General features: G+C 41.0%; 1 protein-coding gene across 6 annotated transcripts in view; it reads right to left on the bottom strand.

Annotated features, from left to right (window-relative positions):
• Positions 1–22,971, bottom strand: part of NBEA (neurobeachin) — an 848,497-nt gene that overhangs the window by 384,589 nt on the left and 440,937 nt on the right. For all 6 annotated transcript variants that reach the window (XM_073341812.2, XM_073341823.2, XM_073341834.2 and 3 more), the window contains one exon: positions 8,625–8,689. In XM_073341812.2, coding sequence (XP_073197913.1) covers positions 8,625–8,689 — 65 coding nt within the window. The remainder of the gene's footprint in view (positions 1–8,624; positions 8,690–22,971) is intronic.

The following is a 22,971-nucleotide window of genomic DNA, read 5'->3' as shown; positions in this document are numbered from 1 at the left end:
GCCAGCAGGGCCTGGCAGTTTGCCACATGCAGTGAAACTGAGGAGTGTGCCTTCCTCCCAAACAGGTCACTCATTTGGGGACTGTGTCTTTCGGTGTACCTTTGCTCAACCTTAACTTCTCTTGTACAGCTGACGCAACCAAAGGGCCTGGATTGGCTTGAGTGCAGAAGTACTCAAACGCTAAAGGGGGAACCTAGTACCATTTCTTGACTCATTTTGCCATTGGTACTGTAGTGAATCATATCTGCCACAGAGATTTTAGCTGGATCTAGCAGTCCCTCATCAACAGGGAGCGTAATCCTGATTGACCAGAAGCTGACAGCATGTCACACTGCATATGGGATTTCTTTGATATGACCAAAAAGTCTTTATGTCTGGGGTCTCAGCAATCCTCACAAAGAGCTCCTGGAACACTTTAAATACATCCAGTGCCTGGACTGATGCTGGAGATACCACTTCATGCACATTGTGTAAAGAGTTGTCACTTTGGATGGGCTATCACCAGCAGGAGAGTGAATTTGTGTGGGGGGGTGGAGGGTGAGAAAACCTGGATTTGTGCTGGAAATGGCCCACCTGATGATCACTTTAGATAAGCTATTACCAGCAGGACAGTGGGGTGGGAGGAGGTATTTTTTCATATTCTCTGTGTATAAATAAAGTCTGCTGCAGTTTCCACGGTATGCATCCGATGAAGTGAGCTGTAGCTCACGAAAGCTCATGCTCAAATAAATTGGTTAGTCTCTAAGGTGCCACAAGTACTCATCTTCTTTTTGTATTGCATTTGAAAAGCAATGGGCTGAGATTATAAGTGAGATTCAAAAGCCATTCTAATACTTCTGAATTAACCAGATGGATCCCCCTGGTGCCACCACTGCTAGCGTGAATGGGGCAGTTGTCCATGATGTGTTGCATGGTTTGTACCTCATCACAGTCACATTTTGGCAATTCTTTAATTTTCCATTTCTGGAGGAAATTCCACACCTTCTCTGCATTGTCTGAATGCATTAAGTACAGTTCAGTGCTTCCTGGGATTCTGGTTTCTCTGTACTCCTTTCATTGAATCTTCAATCAAGTCTTTGTTTGGAACATCACAAGTGGCCTCCTGATTCAAGTCAGTAAGTGTGCCGTCCTTTCTATTGGCCTGTAATGTTGGTGTGTGTATCCAGAAATGCGTCCTGGATTTGAGTTGAGAGGGTGGCAGTGAATTGAAAACTTGTATCAGCAGGTTCAGAGCAACCAGAATCTTCTTGTACTCCTGGACCACGGAGCAACCAGAATCTTCTTGAACTCCCAGACCACAGCATTGTCTCACTTGATGTTGGCATGTGCAATGCCCGCCAAAACTAGAAGCCACAGTATTGGCATTGATTTGAGAAAGCCGTTAAACATTCTTAAGTATGGCATTAATTCAGTGTCAACAATATTAGCATGGGAGCTGTTGCACCAGACTGGTGGACAATATTCCACTGTTGGCAAGAGCCTAGCTTGTATTGACGTTTGAAGTGTGTGCACATCATATCCCCAGCATGTGCCAGAAAGTTTCTGGATGATGTTAACCCTTTTCTTTATCTTCTTTAGGTGTTGTCAAGGTGTTGGCTAGAGCTCAGTGTCTGATTACAGGTAACGCTAACATACTGTGGATTGTGGCCACACGAAAGAGGCAGATGAGAAAAGTCCACTTTCAGAGGCACTTTGGCCTCATGGTTACTCAAGTGGAAGGCAGAGAACAAGTGGTTTTGAAGCATTGGGTTTCAGTCGCCAAGCTTTGAAGTACATCTTAAGTGTCTGGAAGTCATCGTTCATGACTTTTTCTGTGGCCTTCAGAGAGAACACTTGTGTTGTTAGTTCAATGTCATTTGCAGAGATGAATTTACAAGATGATGGGACTGGAATGTCACTGGTATAGAGATTGAACAATGCAGGTGCTAAAACATATCCCTATGGGAGGCTGTTGTTCAATCTCTGTGATTTACTGGCAGATGTGCTAAGGTGTACGGTAAATCTTCTGTTATTCAGCATCTAGGTGATGAGTCTGATGGTTGATTCACATGGGAAAGCTAATGATAACTCCAGCATGAGCCCTTTGCACCATACAGTATTTTATTCAGAAAAAAAAGGTCTATGAATGCTGATGTTTGTAATTTTCACTGATAATCAGATTCTAGGTAGCTGGTTAAGGTCACAGCAGTTGCGACCAGTTCTAAATCCAGCCTGCTCTTTGGGGACCAGTTGCTCCAGTGTCAGCTGTAACTTTAAAAGTAGGAGCTACTCCAACAGTTAAAGCAACTGGTAAGGAGGGAGATGGGCTGGTAGCTTTTTAGGTCAGTGGCCTCTTTTCTGGCTTAAAATGGTTATAAACTTGGTTACCTTCCACACTTTTGGTATAATACTAGAAGAGTGGATGTTGCTGAAGAAGCCTACCAGCCACTTTCTTGCTTTTGGACCAAGTTCTTCAAGAATTCTGGATACAGTCTGTTCATTCTGCCCTATTTTCTGATTTAGTGTTGGAAACACCCTTGGTCCACTTCATCTACTATGTAGGGGGCAGAAAGGGGTGAAGTCACCAGGTGCTGATTTAGTGCACAGTAAAGTTGTTTGTGGACTTGCCACCTGGATGTTTTAGTCATCGGCACAAGGGAGTTGGCAATTAACTGCGTGGAGATGGCATGTGCACTTAGTTGAGGTAGTTTGTAGGCTGCTGGAGCCACACTGCCTAAAAGACAGAGGAGCTTCCAGGCTTTGTGACTTGACACAGTGAAGTCAAGCACCATCACCATTTCATACCACCTTGTTCTTGCTGAGTTCAAAGATTCAAGCAATACCATTGCAATTACAGGGCTTTTGTTGGCTTGACATTGGTGGAAGAGTGCCTCGCTCTCTTCTGTCCAACAAGGAGTTGTGACATCACCCAGGGTACAGTCTGAACTGTTGAACAGCTGTGTCCCCTCAGTTCTCCAATCTGGGGTGCTTTTTACACTGCTTCGCTGTGTAAGCAACCACGCCTGGTCTGCGCTCACACAGCCTTCAGCATGTAAATTACTCCCAGTTACACTGCATGGTTGCTATGGCCAGCCACTCATGGATTACACTGCAGAGTAACACCAGCAAACTCTCTGGTCCCAGACTTTACCCCAGAAATGTGCATCTTTGTACTGCCTAGCACCCTCCTGGACAATACAAACTCCTCTAAAGTCAGTCATTTATTAATAGAAAATGATATGCACACGCCTTGTTATCCCAAAAGGAGTTTTTCAAACACTTCAATCTAAACACACAGGTTTAGATAAAACAATAAAACTAGTTTATTAACTATAGAAATATAGATTTTAAATGATTACAAATAATGAGGCATAAAATCAGAATTGGTTATATTTATTGGGAAATAAAAGTAAAACACAACTAATACCTAACTTAATAAGCTAAATAAATTCAAAAGCAAAGGTCTCTCTCACCACATGTTCCACCAGACTTTACTGGCAAAATCCCCTTTCAAACAGGATCTCTCCCGCATTCCAATGCTGCTTTTTTTTGGTTTCTGCTGGTGTTGTTGGTGACATGGGTAGAGAGATAAGAAGAGAGAGATGTTTTGGGGCATCTGCCTTCTCTCCTTATAGTCCTTTCTCTTGCACAAGAATCATCTCCAGCTGAGTTTCAGCAGATAGAAATTCTGTTTGGACAGGAATCTCAAGCTGTTCCTTTGTCAAAATGTAGATTTTCATCCACACCATCTTTCCTGCCAAAGAATGGCCACTGAATCAGCTGATGGTCCATTTGATTTCATTGACACCTGACTGAAGGGTCAGTTTGTCTTTTGTCCCTGCTGTGGCTCCCAATAGGGCCCTGCACCTTCTTGGATATCTGCTTTATATCCGTGGCTATAAATTGGGGGGCTCTACACCAGTAGTATTCTGGAGTTCATTTCTTTGGATCTGATGAGACCTTCATGGAATGATCGAGAAGGCAGAGTTTCAGCTTCATGACTTGTGCATTCTAGCAGAGAAGGATAAGCACACTGAACATCTGCTTGGAATATGCAATTCTCCCAGGCAGAAGAGACACTTACAGTCTCTAGCCTTCAAGGGAATAAGTTCATCACAGGATGGACATGGCTTGAAGCCTGCAGGTTTTGGTCCACCATGTTAAGGAGTCCACTACAAGGGACTCTGTATGAGGAGGTGTACGTCTGACCAGTTGCGTTAGGTCCAGACATGTCAGGTTAGTTCACAGCAGTCAATAAAGAGTTTGAAAGGTTTTGAAGACATTTAGCCTGAGCTAAAAATTAGCAGGTTGTATACTCCCCAATTTTCATCTTGCTGCCAGGGGCAGTAAGGAGGAAGTGAGGGAGGGTTGCGAATATCCCATCCTTTCTGAGTTCATATGGTAGCAAAAGGTGGCACAAGGTGATGAACAGCCTGGATGGAGACTGCTACTAAAAAAACCCAAACTCCTCTATCACATTCACAAGGTGCAGATGTACCTCTAGTGAGTTCCACATTGATATATACTCAAAAGAAGAATAGTACATATAAATGCTTTTGATTGAAGTGCGGTTTTCTTAAGGTCCTCAAAGACTGCTTACTACTTTTTATGCTAAATATTTTTCACTGGTATGTACTGTGTATCATTGTTAAAAAGTTTCATCACTTTCATTATTGGCTGTCATTAGTTTGGCTCTGAGCCAATGAATTTCCAAATAATTTTACATGTATATTTCAGCAAGTAAATGGAAATTTGAAATCCTAATTTTCAGGGACTGATATAACAGCTGTTAATGGGGTTCTTGATTTGTGAGACTACTATCATCAACTCTGCATATTCCCAATGTGAAATGAATTAAAGAGGCAAGCATAAAGCTGATAATTTACAATCAAATGCACAACTACAAAATGGGGAATAACTGACTAGAAGTTGGTAGTACTGCTGAAAAGGATCTGGGGGTTGCAGTGGATCACAAATTGAACATGAGTCAACAATGTGATGCAGTTGCAAAAAAGGCTAACAACATTCAGAGGTGCATTAGCAAGAGTGTTGTATATAAGACATGGAAGACATGATTGTCCTGCTCTACTCAGCAATGGTGAGGATTGATGGCTGGAATACTGTGCCCAATTCTGGGTGCCACACTTTAGGACGCATGGACAAATTGGAGAGATTCCAAAGGAGAGCAACACAAATGATAAAAGATTTCAAAAACCTGACCTATGAGGAAAGGTTTAAAAAAACTGTGCATGTTTCGTCCTGAGAAAAGGAGACTGGTGGGGACCTGATAATCTTCCAATGTGTTAAGGATTGTTATAAAGAAGATGATCAGTTATTCTCCTTGTCCACTGAATATAGACCAAGGAATAGTTGGCTTAATCTGCAGCAAGGAGATTTAGATTAGATATTAGGGAAAACTTTCTAACTATAGGAGTAGTTAAGATCTGGCGCAGGCTTCCAAGGAAGGCTGTGGAATCCCCATCACTGGAGGTTTTAACAACAGGTTGGACAAACACATGTATAGTGCGGAGGGATAGCTCAGTGCTTTGAGCATTGGCCTGCTAAACCCAGGGTTGTGAGTTCACTACTTGAGGGGGCCATTTGGGGTCTGGGGCAAAAATTGGGGATTGGTCCTGCTTTGAGTAGGGGTTGTACTAGATGAGATCCCTTCCAACCCTGATATTCTATGGTTCTATGTCAGGGATGGTCTAGGTGTACTTAGCCTTGCCTCAACATCTTGATGATATTTCAAGGTCCTACATTTCTATGATTCTAAGGACTGAAAAATTTTGCAGTGGCAATGTTCTTTTCAAATTGATATTTAATGGAATTTTCCTAGAAGATATTCTTCTTGCAAATATTACATTTATGTTATAACCAGAAGCTCTTTTTATACTGAAAACTACTAAAATAGTGCCTATGAATAATACTTAACAATTATGCAACTTTTTAATTTTAATTGTCAAACATTAACTAATCCTCATAACAGCCCTTTGAGGCAGGTAAGTATTATCTCAATTTTAGAGATGAGAAAACTGAGACAGAGGTAACATAACTTGTCTAAGATTAGAGAGAGAGTCAGGAACAGAATCAGAAATAAACTCAGGAGTACCTGGGTAGTAATCCCATGTTCCTATAACTGGAAAATTGTGCCAGAATGTCATATAAATCATAACTACACAAATAAAAGCAGTTCAGACATCTATAGCACAACATTACCTTGAGTAAGCTAAAATACAAATATACTAATACACATTATTTAAAAACAGGATGCTATTTATCAAAACCCAAGCAACAGGAATGTGGACAATATGTTTTTACTTTAGGAGTCAAAACTAATTATTATAATGAAAAGTCTTGTTTCATTATATTTCCAGTGAAGTCATTAAAGATTACAATGGTACACAAATGTTTTGATGCAAAAACAACAAACAGGAAATCAAAATTAGGAAACCTTTTAATAACATCCATATTTTAAAACCTGAAGTTGGTGTAAGACTGAATGATTTAAAATTATGAACTACTCCCCTTGTACTTTTAATTTTGTTAAAAAAAGATGAGCTAGGCAGGGTTTATTTTGGTGAAACTGTTGATTTATTAAATAGATCATTCACAATCTAATTCAGACTTTTAAACTATTCTTAGTCTTCATTTTGCACTTTAATAATTTAAAATCCAGTCGTTATTGCATAGTGATTATATGCAATTTTACATCCCATTAACCGTGCTTTGTTTTAATTATAAAGATCCTTTGTTAGATTCCTCTAAATGATCCAGTTTATAATTTCAGGCTGTCCTAGGGAGCACTTTAATTCAGCTGCACATTCATCAACTGTTTATGTCCTGTTAATTGTTGACAACTGCACAATTGCATTCTCTAGCTATGATTGATGAATCATATTCACAAGTTTAGCTATTAAGTGGAATAAATATTTATAACAATTTCCACTTACAGGATTGTTATCTTTATCCCCAGAAGGGTAAATTAAAAACTGATCTGCTAACTGTGGAGGAGAACAAGTGTCCTAGTAATACACACACACATATTCTGAAACATACCTTTGACAAAAATATGTGGAAGAAGATGTATCTATGGATAGTTTGGTTAGACATTCATTTGATTGGGCCGAAAGAGCAAGTTCTTTAATACTGCTCCTTTTGCTTTGAAGGTTACTGCTAGATGGATGTACACAGTCCACTGATATTTCACGGTTATTACATATGAACTTAAAAAATGTGGTTTATACATTTTTTCAGCAGTGTAATTTTATCGAGTGTGCAATAATCAGATGTGATTTTACTATCAGATGTTGTAAACAAAAAAAAAATTGGGTGAGTTTTCCAGCTAAAATGGTTAAGTTTAAAAATCATGGGAGACAAGCCAAGAAATTTGGACAAAACTATAGAAACCAAGTTTACTGTACAGTTTACTATCATTTAATATTTATACAACAATAGGCTTCAATAAATGATCCAGTCAGGATCATTTCCCCATTGTGATAGGTGCTCTACGAACACATACGAAGACATGATTCCTGCCCAGAAGAATTTAGTCACATGGGCCAGATTCTCAGATGACGTATATCAGTGTAGCTCCATTGCTTTCAAGGGAGCTGTGCTCATTTACACCAACTGAAAATCTAGCCCAAGTGTATAAACTTAGTTTCTAGATAGAGCTGTTTGCTGCATTATTTTTCAGTGTTTACTAATACAACTGAACCGCATATGAATATATCATACAATTAGACAAAAAATTATGCTCCTTCAATAAAGATAACATTTCAACAACGGAAGATTTGATGTTTCTGTATTGTTAATGTCATACTACCAGTAAAAATGAAACTATAAAACAAACCGCAAAAAAAATCTTCAACAAGTGTATTATTATGAAGATTTTTGTTCAGCACCACATATATCATCATCAAAGACATCTAGGTTTAAAAGGCTTCTACTCCTGGGTCAATAGAAGCTATATAGGCAATGGAGGTGATGACTACATCTGCCTTGGAATATCTTCTGCCAGCTAAGCCAGAGAGTGTACCATTATTGCTCAGCTGGCTGGATAGAGAGTATTGAAAAATGATGGCACAGGACAAAAGATAAAAGCAGACACAGACCAAAGTAACATTAAGATTACTCTAGTGTTAATAAATTATCTTAACTGCTTGTAAAACTAGGTAGCTCACATAAATTTGATGTTCAATCTGTTTTATGTAGTACCTTAGATAGAACCAAGTAGTCTAGATAAAATAATTTCTAATCAACTGAGAGTATAAGGAAGTGCATCTGTACAATGAATACTGTGCTCCTAAAGCAGATGGAGTGGCAGATGGGTTTACAGATTGGGCTCCCTAGATCCTCTGTGTAAAACAACCTTGCTACTCAGTAGGATAATGGCTCAAATCTCAAATAAACCTCAAACCTTTACACAGCACACAGGGTGTTTTCAGTCAATTATTAAGAGTTTAACATTTTATACCTTACTAAATTAAATATTTGCTTTGCACAGTATTTGTGCAGTAAATTTCTTTTAATTAAAATGGCCTTTTCTTGAGTCTTTCTGGAGCAGATGGTGAGAAAGTAGTATCACCCAATGGAATGAAATGCAAAATGACTACTTGTCCAAAAGCTTTAAAATTAATTACCTTCCTTCATTGATGAGCTCAATAAACGCCAGTCCTGCGTTCTTCTGAATAGAATTCTGCCATTCCTAAAGGGAAAAGAATACCATGTTTAAAAAGCAGCAAGGAATTTTAACAGGAAGCCTGAATTTGACCTTGATGAGTGTCTGAGGATTATCTGATCAACATTTTGCATGGGATTGTCTGCCCACCATATGCTTTGTCTTTTAAAATACACCTTCGTACTTCTGTAACATAATAACTGAAATTCTATCAGTGGTAGATGAGCAGCCAATATAACAATTAACTGAAAAGTATGAAAAATAACTATTAAAGATGACTTAGATTACCATTAACAAATCAAATTCTATTAAGATGAAAAAAATATTTCAAATATTCTCCTCAGTTTCAACCCGCCAGTGCCACTTTAGAAATTGAATGTAGTTACTGTCCATTCCCAATATGCTCTAAATATTCAGGAGTAGCCATTTTCCATGTATTTGGAGGGAAGCAAAGAGGTGGGAACAATTGGGATGCTTTGAAGAAGCCAGACCTAAGTGGCCCTCCTGCTCTCATCTGATAGGAAACCATTATTATAACTGGTCTAACCTCCCACTTTGCCTTGCATCCCTGACTGCTTGATCCAATCTCTTCTCTCAAGGGGGAAGAAGCAGTACAAGACTTCCTGGCAGGAAGTTCACAGTACTTCTGTTCATTTGCTTATAGAAGTGCGGTATGTGAGTAGAGTTAGGCTGGCTGCATTAGGTTAAGAGGTGTCAGTAACAGAGAATTGTACTTAAAAATAGTGTGTTGTTATTGCTTCCATTTAGCTGAAACTTTAATTTTTGAATTGTACAGGTACTGTATTTCTCTATTGTCTTTGCATTTTTTACTTTTTTTTATTTGACTGTATTTCCACAGTGTTTCTTTTAAACCCTCCATTTTTATTCTCTTTTTTAAAAAAATAAGGGCCTGACATGTCACACTGCCCCTGTGTAGTGAATCATACCTGTGCAAAGTGGATGTAAAATGCTACCATTCTGATTTGGTAGCATTTTACACCTGCTTTGCACAGGTGGATATGACTGCACAAGGTGCAAAGAAGCACTGGAGAACCATCGCTACAGTTAAAATCAGTTTACTTGATATGGTCTTCCAAGTTAACCTTTGACAATATCTTGCTTTTTGATATTAAATGTGAAATGCTCAGGGACAATGTGTTAAATTTTGTGATAGTAGTAAAAGGTAACATTTTCAATAACAAGATTCAACAACTAAAATGTTTCTGATTATAAAGATTAGAGACCCTTAAAGTCTGTCCAATGTCTCAACAAACTCTAATAAGTGAATAAGTAAACTTTAGGAGATCTAAAAATCATCCTGCAATTCTCATTCCACTATAAGAGAGAGCTGAAATCTCAATTAATATTATCTTTATTGTAGTCCTCTCTTGTCTGTCTCCCCAGTAACTTAATTAGTCTGAATATTTTATTTCTTCCTTCATTTTTATTGCAACATTGAACCTTAATTGAATATTCAATTCTAAGATTTTAATAACCTAGTTAATTCCTCAAATACAGTACCTTAATCATAACTTCTTTTCAGAGAAACAATTCAATTATTTTGGTCCTTTTGTTTCTGTTCCTTGAATATGCCTGGAAAAATAAGTCTGAGGTCAACTCTATAGTTGTGACCTTCCTTTTCTTGAGGGCAGGTTCTCTGGGTTTTATAAAAACTGTCCAGGCTTCATGAAATCCATGTAGTTTAACCCTAGGATTATCCTTGATTTGAATTTCATATTGCAAGATTTCTTACTAATGGGGTGGTCACATCACATCTCTAAAATCATGACCTAAACCATCTTCAAAGTAAAGGCTCATAGGAAATTTCATTTTGATTACAGAAAGTGTTTCCTTAAGGCAGAAAGAATGGATCTGGAGAGGGAATGAAGCCTAAACAAACTTGCCAACACTGATCAGAGTGAGGATTAGGATCTAAACACTCCAACTCCCTCCCATTACTTCTATTACCATTACCTTTACCCTCCTTCATCCCCTCCCCACACACTCATTCCTACTGTTAGGGTAGACATCAGATAGAAAATATGGACCTGAGAAATTATTTTTCCAGGTTCTGCAGCTAACTGCTGATGAGCGAGAAGAAAAGACATGAGGTTACATGTGGGCTAGTCCTCCACATAAATTTTAAGCCAATTTTAGGACTCTTATCAAAGACGCCTCCTTGTACTTGCCTACTCTCATAATGAATGAGTTCCAGAATGACTGGCAACATGCTCCTGGAAGGCAACCAGCAAATTTGGGGACCTCTTGGGATATTAGGTAAATCACGGCAATGAAAGAGTGTTAGGAACTTTTGAAGCAAAATCTGTATGAATCTCATTTTCCAAGTGAGGCTTTTTATAGATGGCACAAAGATGCCATCATGGTGGGTACAGTCTGGGGAGACTAAGGCTTCAGCTGCCTTTTATCTCCTTGACCTGCAGAGAAACTTATGTTCACCTTTTTCTGTCTCCCTTTGAAGCACAGAAAGCCATTTGTCATGGAGTCTGCAATTATACTCTGCAAAAATTGACAAATTTAAATGATAGATTATTAACCCCAATATCCACTATGGAACGATTAGTGCATCTCCACAATTTCAAGATTTTATCTGGTTTACACGTCTGAAAAATTTATATTAACCTTTGTAAGTCAGGATTTTCTGAGGTGTAGCAGACTACACTTGTAAGGTGGAGGGTGAGAGCTAATAGACACGACTCCATGCATTCTGTCCTCCTGGAACCAGCTAGCTCTCTCCACTCTTCAGGATGTACCACATAACTGTTTCTTACCTACAAGGTCTTTGCAGGATATATCCAGTATAAGCCTTTGCCACTCTGGTATCTAAGACCATTCACAAATACAAATGTCCTGATAGGGCAGTCAGTGAGAAATATCTTGACAGATTATGAAGTGAGGGGATAGAAGGTACTATAGTTTTCTCTTTTATGACTGGTCTGGTAGGAGCACAGAGGATGCCCAGATCAGGATGTCATTGAGATAGGCATAGAGGTATATCACTTCCAGATAAAAACCGGCCCCTGGAACAACCAGGATCTTCATGAAGACCTAGGTATGAATGAGGCACCAAAGACAAGAGAGTGCTGATCACTGAGGGCAAATCAGAGAAATTGACAGTACCATGGGTGTGGGGATATACAGGCAGGTGTTCCACAGAACAATCTAGCAAAGGAAATTGGCCAGCATGAAGAAATGAATAAACTCTGAAACTTACATTAACAGAGGCAGATGGTCAGGATATGGAGGTCGAGGATGGGCCAGAAGACATTCCCACCATGAATAAGGATTTAATGGGAGTAAAGTCCCACTTCTCTTGCTTGCGGTTGGGAGACCAGGCAAATGGCTCTTGCCAGAGGATCCTGAATTTCAGAGTGCAAGGCACAGGCACTCGTGTAAGCCTGAGAGAGATAAAAGGCTCAAAGGGAAAAGAAGCTCTTTACTTCCTCTATAGATGGGAAGAGCTAGCTCTGTCAAGATTAAATACTCTCCCACAGTATTCTTGTCAGCAAGTTAAAGTAGTATGGGCTAGATGAATGCACTATAAGGTGGGTAGAAAGTTGGCTAGACTGTCGGGCTCAACGGGTAGTGATCAATGGCTCCATGTCTAGTTGGCAGCCGGTGTCAAGTGGAGTGCCCCAGGGGTCGGTCCTGGGGCCGGTTTTGTTCAATATCTTCATAAATGATCTGGAGGATGGTGTGGATTGCACTCTCAGCAAATTTGCGGATGATACTAAACTAGGAGGAGTGGTAGATACGCTGGAGGGCAGGGATAGGATACAGAGGGACCTAGACAAATTGGAGGATTGGGCCAAAAGAAATCTGATGAGGTTCAATAAGGAGAAGTGCAGGGTCCTGCACTTAGGACGGAAGAACAAAATGCACTGCTACAGACTAGGGACCGAATGGCTAGGCAGCAGTTCTGCGGAAAAGAACCTAGGGGTGACAGTGGACGAGAATCTGGATATGAGTCAGCAGTGTGCCCTTGTTGCCAAGAAGGCCAATGGCATTTTGGGATGTATAAGTAGGGGCATAGCGAGCAGATCGAGGGACGTGATCGTCCCCCTCTATTCGACATTGGTGAGGCCTCATCTGGAGTACAGTGTCCAGTTTTGGGCCCCACACTACAAGAAGGATGTGGATAAATTGGAGAGAGTCCAGCGAAGGGCAACAAAAATGATTAGGGGTCTGGAACACATGACTTATGAGGAGAGGCTGAGGGAACTGGGATTGTTTAGCCTGCAGAAGAGAAGAATGAGGGGGGATTTGATAGCTGCTTTCAACTACCTGAGAGGTGGTTCCAGAGAGGATGGATCTAGACTATTCTCAGTGGTAGAAGAGGACAGGACAAGGAGTAATGGTCTCAAGTTGCAGTGGGGGAGGTTTAGGTTGGATATTAGGAAAAACTTTTTCACTAGGAGGGTGGTGAAACACTGGAATGCGTTACCTAGGCAGGTGGTAGAATCTCCTTTCTTAGAAGTTTTTAAGGTCAGGCTTGAGAAAGCCCTGGCTGGGATGATTTAATTGGGGATTGGTCCTGCTTTGAGCAGGGGGTTGGACTAGATGACCTCCTGAGGTCCCTTCCAACCCTGATATTCTATGATTCTATGATTAATTTACATACTATAATTCAATCCAGTGCTGATCTGTACAGTGCACTATGCTTTATTGTTTTGGAGTTTGTGATCTTGTTTTGGAAGTATTAAATAGTGCATGTAAATATAGTTATGTATGGATGAGAGACTGTGAAAGATATAATCTGGGGAAAGCGTGTCATCCTGACAAAACAGGTTGTGAACATTGGGTAGTGAGCCCAAATTCAACTAACAAACCAGAAATTCTGCCACAGCGACCAAACATTCTGTACAGACTTTGCCTTGTTTTGGGTTTCCTATCCAAATATTCTGGACCCTATGCGGAGATGACTTTGTTGAATCAGAACTGTGCAGCAGCTGAGCTAGGTGCGCTGACTTTGATCTGTGACTGCCTGGTTCTGGTGCAGTGGGGCAAGACCTGTTAGTGAGGACACTGCTGGACTGCAGCAGACAGGTTAAGGGAAGCCTCTTCCTAGATGGATTCTAACTGGATTCATGACAGAGGTTTAGATGGGTGAGAACTAATTTGTGAACAACAGTTTTAGGCCTCATTAAGCTGGGGGCAATTAATAACTGGGACTTTGGAGTCGACCATTCCCTCCACAACACTGCTGGGATTTTGCTAACTTAATTGTATTATGTAAATAGGTATCTATTGTGCTTTTCCAAATAAAAAGTATATGTGGTTTCCTATTCCCAAGAATTCCTCAGTGTTGTCAAGTAGGGAATAAACACCTATAAAAGTCACCAGGGTATATATATTTTGAGATCCTAAACCCGAAGGGTGGATAAGATTTAAACAGTGGCTCATTTATTTATTTTAAATGTGAGACCAAGACATGATCTGAATCTGGCCCATACCCTCCTCTCCCTCTACTTACTTTCAAATGAGGTCCCAAAGCAAGTTCTTGCACTTCTCTTCTCTTCCAGCTCCTCCCCTAACTCTTTCTGGTGTCATAAACCAGCCTCTTGCTTTTATAGTTTGTCCTCCACCAATTTCAGGGCTGATCCAGAACCTGAAGACTGAACTACAACCATCTATCCCCCTCTGCTCTACTAACCCATCTTAACTGCCCTACTGAGCTGAGACTAGTCCAGCATTTTTCCCCTGGGCACATCACAGGATTTGAGCTCCGTCCTCTCAGGAAACATAGGTGAGAGAAATTGTCTCAAAGGGTTCCTACACTGGTTACCTCCCACATCCCCACTCCAAGTGTAATCTTTCTGTTTGGTGTCATTAGCAGTAATAAGGGCCAGGCTCAGATGATGTCTAACACTTCCATTTAAAATAAATAAAATTAGTCCCTACTTAAAGCTTTTGCAGACCCAACAGCTCTCTACTAAGGCAGTCTGGCTCTGGGGATGGCTTTACTTTTTTATTCGTGTCAGGCTTAATATTGCAGAGGGCCCCAGCTTCAGTCTCTGCCTGTTCTGGTCCACTGTAGCGTTTGTCCACTCGAACACACCCCTTCAAGGACCTTGATACCCTTATAAGGAAATCCCTGAGTTTGGATTTTGCACCCACCTTGGTGTTCCAGTTCCTCAGGAAAGAAGGACTTGTAACGGGAGAACCATTCCTAAGGGACCCCTTGGAAAACCAGGACCTGTAGCAGGTCAGGCTGTGATTGAAAGAGTTGTGCAGTAACAACTCAGGTTGTTTGTAGTAACTGGAGGTTGTCAAATAGTTTATGAGGAGCCGATACACCTTGCACTTCGGAGACAACAAAGATGCCAAGATCCATAGTCAAAGTTATATTTGTGACTTCCTAGAATATTCTACTTGTACAACTGAACCTTTAAAATGCCTTAAGGAGCACAAAGAGTAAAGGACAGGCACGCCTTTGTACAGACTATAGAGCAAATAAATAAATAATAAAAATGGATTGCTTATTTTGAAAGAACACTGCAGTCTAACAGATGTCACTATTAGGAGGATCATCCTTATATACAGCAGCCTAAATGTATAGATTCTTAATTACAAACCATTAGCTTCAACTATTTCCCCTTGTAGAATGCCAAACAAATTCCTCTCCCTTCCTTGATGTTTACATGCTTCAAATATTTCCAAATGGTTTTCATGTTACAGTCCTGTCCAAATTATACACATTTAAATTGAATCCTGCAAACACTTACGCATGTGTTTGATTTGAAGTCAACGGGATTACTCATGTGCTTAAAGTGAAACACGTCTAAATGTTTGCAGGACTGTCACATGCTGTAATTAATCACATGTTTAAGTGTTTAAAAGTCTGGAGTTACTTCATATAAGGGTTTATCTAGATCAGAAAGTTGCACCAATTTAATTCTGTTTTTAAATTGATATAGAATGCAAATACCTATGTGGGCACTCTAATTTTGCTTTAAGAGTGGCTTACCAGGGTTTATCCTAAACCTGTTTCTGAGGCCTGGTCTACACTACAAGTTTACGTCAAATTTAGCAGCGTTAAATTGAATTAACCCTACACCCGTCCACACAACGAAGCCATTTTTTTTGACATAAAGGGCTCTTCAAACCGATTTCTGTACTCCTCCCCAATGAGGAGATTAGCACTGAAATCAACATCGCCATTTCAAATTAGGGTTAGCATGGATGCAATTCGAAGGTATTGCCCTCCGGGAACTATCCCACAGTGTACCGTTGTGACCTCTCTGGACAGCACTCTGAACTCGGATGCACTGGCCAGGTGTACAGGAAAAGCCCCGGGAACTTTTAAATCTCATTTCCTGTTTGGCCAGGCGAGCTTATCAGCACAGGTGACCATGCAGTCCCAGATTCAAAAAAGAGCTCCAGCATGGACCTAACGGGAGGTACTGGATCTGATTGAAGTATGGGGAGAGGAATCCGTGCTATCAGAACTATGTTCCAAAAGACAAAATTCCAAAACATTTCAAAAAATCTCTGAGGCCATGAGGGACAGAGGCTACAGCAGGAACACAACACAGTGTCGCGTGAAACTTAAGTCGCTCAGACAAGCGTACCAGAAAACCAAAGAATCAAATGGATGCTCTGGGACAGAGCCCCAGACATGCCGCTTCTACGCTGAGCTGCATGCAATTCTTGGGGGGGGGGGGAGACACCGCCACTACCCCACCCCTGTCCATGGACTTCGATGATGGGGTACTCTCCGCCATGCCTGAGGATTTTGTGGATGGGGAAGATGAGGAGGAGGAGGATGAGCTTGAGGAGAGCACCCAGCACACCATTCTCCCCAACAACCAGGATCTTTTTATCACCCTGACTGAAATACCCTTCCAACCCAACCAAGCCAGAGAAAGGGCCTCTGGTGAGTGTACCTTTTTAAATAATACATGTTATAAAAGCAAGCGTTTTTTAATGATTAAGTAGCCCTGAGGACTTGGGATGCATTCGTGGCCAGTACAGCTACTGGAAAAGTCTGTTAACATGTCTGAGGATGGAGCGGAAATCCTCCAGGGACATGTCCATGAAGCTCTCCTGGAGGCATTCTAAAAGCCTTTGCAGAAGGTTTCTGGGGAGAGCAGCCTTATTCCGTCCTCCATGGTAGGACACTTTACCATGCCATGATAGTAGCAAGTAATCTGGTATGATTGCATAAAAAAGCCTGGCAGCATATAGCATCCCAGTGTTTGCTGGCATTCAAGCAACATCCATTCTTTATCTCTCTTCCCGGATACCAACCACGCGGTGGGGGGAAGGGTAAAGCAATCATCCCAGAGAATTGGATGCGGGGAGGAGGGGGGGCTAGTTTGGTTTCTGCTGCTGCACATTAACAGGAAAACCACAGCACTAAATGGCCAACTCAACGTGCTTTGCTTAGTATGGGAGAGGAAGGCACTGCTGTTATGAAGGTTGCAGAAGCTGAAAGACTATGGCTTACCATGGCCGCCTGCAAGCCGAATTCTGTTGTCCGGCACTGCGTGTGTGATCTCTAACACCAATGCCGCAGGCACTCAATATAAGATGCAAAATGCGACCTTGTACCAAAATCACATGTGCTATGTAATGTGAATAGTGTTGTTCACCGTGAAAGCGTATAGCCATTGTTCTGTTAAATGTATCTTTTAAAATACTTTACTCCCTTTTTTTCCTCCAGCAACTGCAAACGTTTCAAGCCTCCCTCCTCCGTCCCAAAGGCTATCTCAGATAAGGCGGTGAAAAAAACGCACGCACGATGAAATGTTCTCTGAGCTCATGCAGTCGTCTGGCACTGACAGAGCTCAGCAGAATGTGTGGAGGGACACAATAGCAGAGTACAGGAAAGTTGCCGATGAATGTGAGGAGAGGTGGCGACAGGAAGATCAGAGGAGGCATGAGGCAATGCTGGGGCTACTGCAGGATCAAACGGACATGCTCCGGTGTCTGGTGGAGGTTCATGAATGGCAGCAGGATCACAGACTGCCGCTGCAGCCCCTGTTTAACCGCCCTCTCTCCTCCCCAAGTTCCATAGCCTCCTCACCCAGAAGCCCAAGAACACAGCGGGGAGGGGGAGGGAGAGGGGAGACTCCGGGCATCCAACCACTCCCCCTCAGTGGATAGCCCAAACAACAGAAGGCTGTCATTCAAGAAGTTTTAAAGTGGCCTTTTCCTTCCCTCCTACCCTCCTCCCACACCCCACCCAGGCTACCTTGTGAGTTATCTTCCTATTTTTATAATCAATTAATAAAGAATACATGCTTTTAAATGATAGTGACTTTATTTCCTTGGCAAGCAAGCTGTGATCGAAGGGGGGAGGGCAGGTGGCTTACAGGGAATTTAAAAGCAACCAAGGGGGCGGGTTTTCATCAAGGAGAAACAAACAGAAGTGTCACACAGTACCCTGGCTGGTTTTCAAAGCTTCTCTGATGCGCAGCACGCCCTGCTGTACTCTTCTAATCGCCCTTGTGTCTGGCTGCACGTATTCAGCGGGCAGGCGATTTGCCTCAACCTCCCACCCCGCCATAAACATCTCCCCCTTATTCTCACAGAGATTGTGGAGCACACAGCAAGCAGCAATAACAATGGGAATATTGGTTTTGCTGAGGTCTGAGCGAGTCAGTAAACTGCACCAGCGACCCTTTAAATGTCCAAACGGCACACTCTACCACCATTCTGCACTTGCTTAGCCTATAGCTGAACAGCTCCTTACTACTGTCCAGGGTGCCTGTGTACGGCTTCATGAGCCAGGGCATTAAAGGATAGGCTGGGTCCCCAAGGATAACTATAGGCATTTCAACATCCCCAACAGTTATTTTCTGGTCTGGGAAGTAAATCGCTTCCTGCAGCCATTTAAACAGACCAGAGTCCCTACAAACGTGAGCATCATGAATCTTTCCCAGCCACCCCACGTTGATGTTGGTGAAACGTCTCTTGTGATCCACCAGTGCTTGCAGCACCATTGAAAAGTACCCCTTGTGGTTTATGTACTGGATGCCCTGGTGGTCTGGTCCCAAGATAGGGATATGGGTTCTGTCTATAGCCCCACCACAGTTAGGGAATCCCATTGCAGCAAAGCCATCTAGTCTGAGCTGCACATTTCTCAGAGTCGCTACCTTTGATAGCAGCAGGTCAATGATTGCATTGGCTACTTGCATCACAACAACTCCCACAGTAGATTTGCCCACTCCAAATTGATTCCTGACTGACCGGTAGCTGTCTGGCCACGCAAGCTTCCATAGGGCTATTGCCACTTGCTTCTCAACTGTGAAGGCTGCTCTCATCTTGGTAATCTTGCACTTCAGGGCAGTGGAAAGCAAGTCACAAAGTTCCATAAAAGTGCCCTTACGCATGTGAAAGTTTCGGAGCCACTGGGAATCATCCCAGACCTGCAACACTATGCGGTCCCACCACTCTGTGCTTGTTTCTCAGGCCCAGAATTGGCGTTCCATGGCATGCGCCTGCCCCAGTAACACCATAATCTCCAAATAGAAATCTGTGTTCATGTCCTCATCACCGCGCTGCCGTCGCCTCCTCGCCTAATTTTTCAGGTGCTGGTTCTGCATAAACTGCACGATAATGTGTGAGGTGTTTACAATGGTCATAACTGCTGTGGTGAGCTGAACGGGCTCCATGCTTGCCGTGCTATGGCGTCTGCTGGGGCAATCCAGGGAAAAGGGCGCGAAATGATTGTCTGCCATTGCCCTGACGGAGGGAGGGGCAACTGACAACATGGCTTACAGGGTTGGCTTACAGGGAATTAAAATCAACAGAGGGGGCGGCTTTGCATCAAGAAGAAACAGAATGGCCCCCTCAAGGATAGAACTCAAAACCCTGGGTTTAGCAGGCTGTTGATTTCACGGAGGGAGGGAGGAAGGGAGGAGAAAATGAACACAACACAAATCTGGTCTATTTCTTGCTTTGATCCACTTCATCTATCTTTATACATCTTGCTGGCAGCAGATGGTGCAGTACGACTACTGGCCATCGTCATCTCCTGGCTGCTCATTAGAAGATGGTGCAGTAGGACTGCCGGCAGGACTGAATCGCCATGAGACGAAACTTAAAAGGGAAATGACCCGGCTGAGTCACTCCCATGTTTGCCCAAGTCCCTGCCTGACCTCACTGAGGTCAAAAAGAGCTAAAAGAGCTCAGCTAAAAGAGCGCCCTGGAGAACAGTGATGATGACTACCAGTCACACTGCACTGTCTGCTGCCAAAGGCAATGAGCTGCTGCTGTGTAGCAACGCAGTACCGCATCTGCCAGCACCCAGGAGACATACGGTGATGGTGAGCTGAGCTGGCTCCATGCTTGCCGTGGTATGGCATCTGCACAGGTAACCCAGGAAAAAAGGTGCAAAACGATTGTCTGCCGTTGCTTTCACAGAGGGAGGGAGGGAAGGTGGGGCTTGACAATATGTACCCAGAACCACCCGCGACAATGTTTTTGCCCCATCAGGCATTGGGATTTCTACCCAGAATTCAAATGGGCGGCAGAGACTGCGGGAACTGTGGGATAGCTACCCATAGTGCAACGCTCCAAAAGTTGACAGTTGCCTCGGTACTGTGGATGCACTCCGTTGACCAAATGCCAACTGAATGCACTTAGAGCATTTGTGTGGGGATACACACAATCGAGTGTATAAAAAACACTTTCTACAAAACCAACTTTTATAAATTTGACCTAATTTCGTAGTGTAGACATGGCCTAATTGACTTAAGCTAAACCAAAAAATAAACCACTCAAACTGAAATAAGTGTGTCCACATCAGGATTTGCACCATTTAACTAAATCAGTTTAACTGAACCATAATAAAACCAATGCAACTTTTTTGAATAGCCAAAGCCCTACATCAGTCATTCTTCCTAAAGATTCTTTGTTGTTTTTATATACATTTCTTCCAACCTTCCTACATCTTTTAGTGTTAAAGTGACTACAAATAAACATAGTATTCTAAGTGAAATCTCACCATAGTGATAGAGAGTGCCTAGAAATTCTCCAATCCACTTTGTGTACATTGCCCAATATTATTTTGGACTTTTGATACCATAATAAACTGCAAAGCTCATATCTGCTTTACTGTACATTCACTCCAGTGTTTGCATCTACTATGTTTAATTTGTCCACTAATTCTGTAATTCTCTCTCTAACGCTATCAAAGTAATCTAGCACAATTTCATTTTTGTAAACCATTTACAGTTCCACAGCTTCTCAAATAAACTATTTTCAAAACCTATTTACACCTGAACTGCAAGATTGAAGTTTTGAAATGTTATCTCTATGAGAGTCTCATAAGACGTTTTATTTGTTAATTGTAAGTAAATCAATCATTTTTGTTCATTAAATGTGAAATTTCCCTCATAATTCTCCAGGTGGCGTCTCTTGGGAGATCTTGTATGCAATGTGTAATGTCTAAAATCCAAGTCTTTCCTTAAGAAAAGGAATCAGGAACAGATCTTTTCCTTGCAACACTACTCACTCTTAAAATGCGTCCTTTGCAGACCCTTGGGTTATGATCCTGATTAAACTTAAAGCATAGTGGGGAAAATCCCTTTTAGTTAATCAGAAGAATAAATGAAACATAACTTCAAAACTGCCAAGCATTGAAGTTTGTTAGCTATTAAGAATTTCAATTTGTTACTTTATACTTTTAAAGCAGGTGAACTAGTAATGTATTTTAAATAAAAAATGTCTTAGTATTTAAGAAAATAAACCTCTCTTGTTGACAGATAAGGTACAGAAAAATGTAAGTGATATCTGATAAGGCTTTATTATAAAAACTTGAAGAATCCTATGGGATAAAATCACTCAATTTATGCAGAAGCTGTACCTCTGAAGAAGGGAAACTTTAAAAGAAATCTGGAAATAATTAGAAGCTATTGTAGTATTGCAAAAAGATTGGAAAAAATATTGAAATCTATATCTGCTACATATCAAAGAAGAAAATATAATGAAAAAAACTAATGTAAAGCACTTTTTAAAAAAATTCTATGGTTTGAGAAATCTGCCACTCAAGGCAGCATCACAGCTGTGACATAGAGTACTAGGCAATGGGGAACAAAGACTATAATCAAGCACAGATCTTGTCAAAAATAACACATCTTCATCATTTTTATGTGAAAATATACTGCATCCAGGATGAGGATGCCTGCTTTATACAACATGCAAGTCATTACATATTACCAATTTTCCAGAAAAAAATATTTTAAGTATTTGAAGAACCATTTTTGTTCTATGTAAATATAAAAAGAAAATAAACCTAAAATTAATTTAGTTTTAGTCTAATAAAATGGGTGTTGTTATGGTTGGTTAAAAGAAAAAAAATACGGAAAGATATACCAAAAATACAGAGAATAGAAAACAATTCTTAAAACCAAATGATGCACTATAGCTACAGAAGTTCCTTAAAGCTTAAAATGTATTTTTCACAGAGACTCAGAATTCCTTTGGGGGAATGGACTTGATTGCATATCCTTCAGAGTCTAAAAGGCTACCCATATGAAATGAATTATCCATGACATGTACCTTCAGACATTTGTAATGTGATATTTCATGTAAATTTAGACCATACCTTGGACGTGAGCCACTGGCAATGTTAAGTTTATTCAGGAGCTCAGATAAGAAAAAAAATTCTGACATCCTCGCTAATCTGTAGTCGTTAACATGGAATTTCTAACATAAAGAGCATAAAAGCATCTAATTTGCTGTAGCAAATGAAAGGAAAACAAACTTTGCATTTCCCTTTCCTTTTTCGATGTCTAAAGTTACCCTGTTCTAGGCAAACAAAATCTTACTTTTCAAAGGTTTCTAGATCATCTGTCTTTTGAAAGACAAAAATACACAAGGCAAACTTCTACAAGTAATCTGGAGAATGTAATACATTTTGAACACCCATTTTAAATAAAGATTTGCTCATGTTATCAAAAAAGCCGTAGTTACAACACAAATATTTAAAGAACACACAAAACATATAGTACTTCCAATCTGTATTTCTCAAATCATCTTATGGAGAAGGGCAGGTACCATTATCCCCATTTTATATAAAAATCAGTGGCAGCATTAAGAACTGAACCCAAGTCTCCTGACTCCCGGTTTTGTGGCATACACAGAAAACCACACTATCTCCCTATATGTAGTTTCTCAAAGTCTCTCTCCTCTTAGCCAATATTTTCAACTATTTTCTTCATGTTCAAATTCTTGAATATTTATTTAGTATTGACCTTTTTGACAGCTAGTTTTAAAATTAAACAGAACAGAAAGTCTATAAAATTACTTTATATAAAATATTGGGACTGCAGGTCTGGTGG

The sequence above is a fragment of the Lepidochelys kempii genome, chromosome 1 (genome assembly GCF_965140285.1).
Source record: "Lepidochelys kempii isolate rLepKem1 chromosome 1, rLepKem1.hap1, whole genome shotgun sequence".
Taxonomy (NCBI): Eukaryota; Metazoa; Chordata; order Testudines; family Cheloniidae; genus Lepidochelys; species Lepidochelys kempii.
Note: the sequence above shows the minus strand (reverse complement) of the source record. Positions and strands in the feature narration are given on the sequence as shown.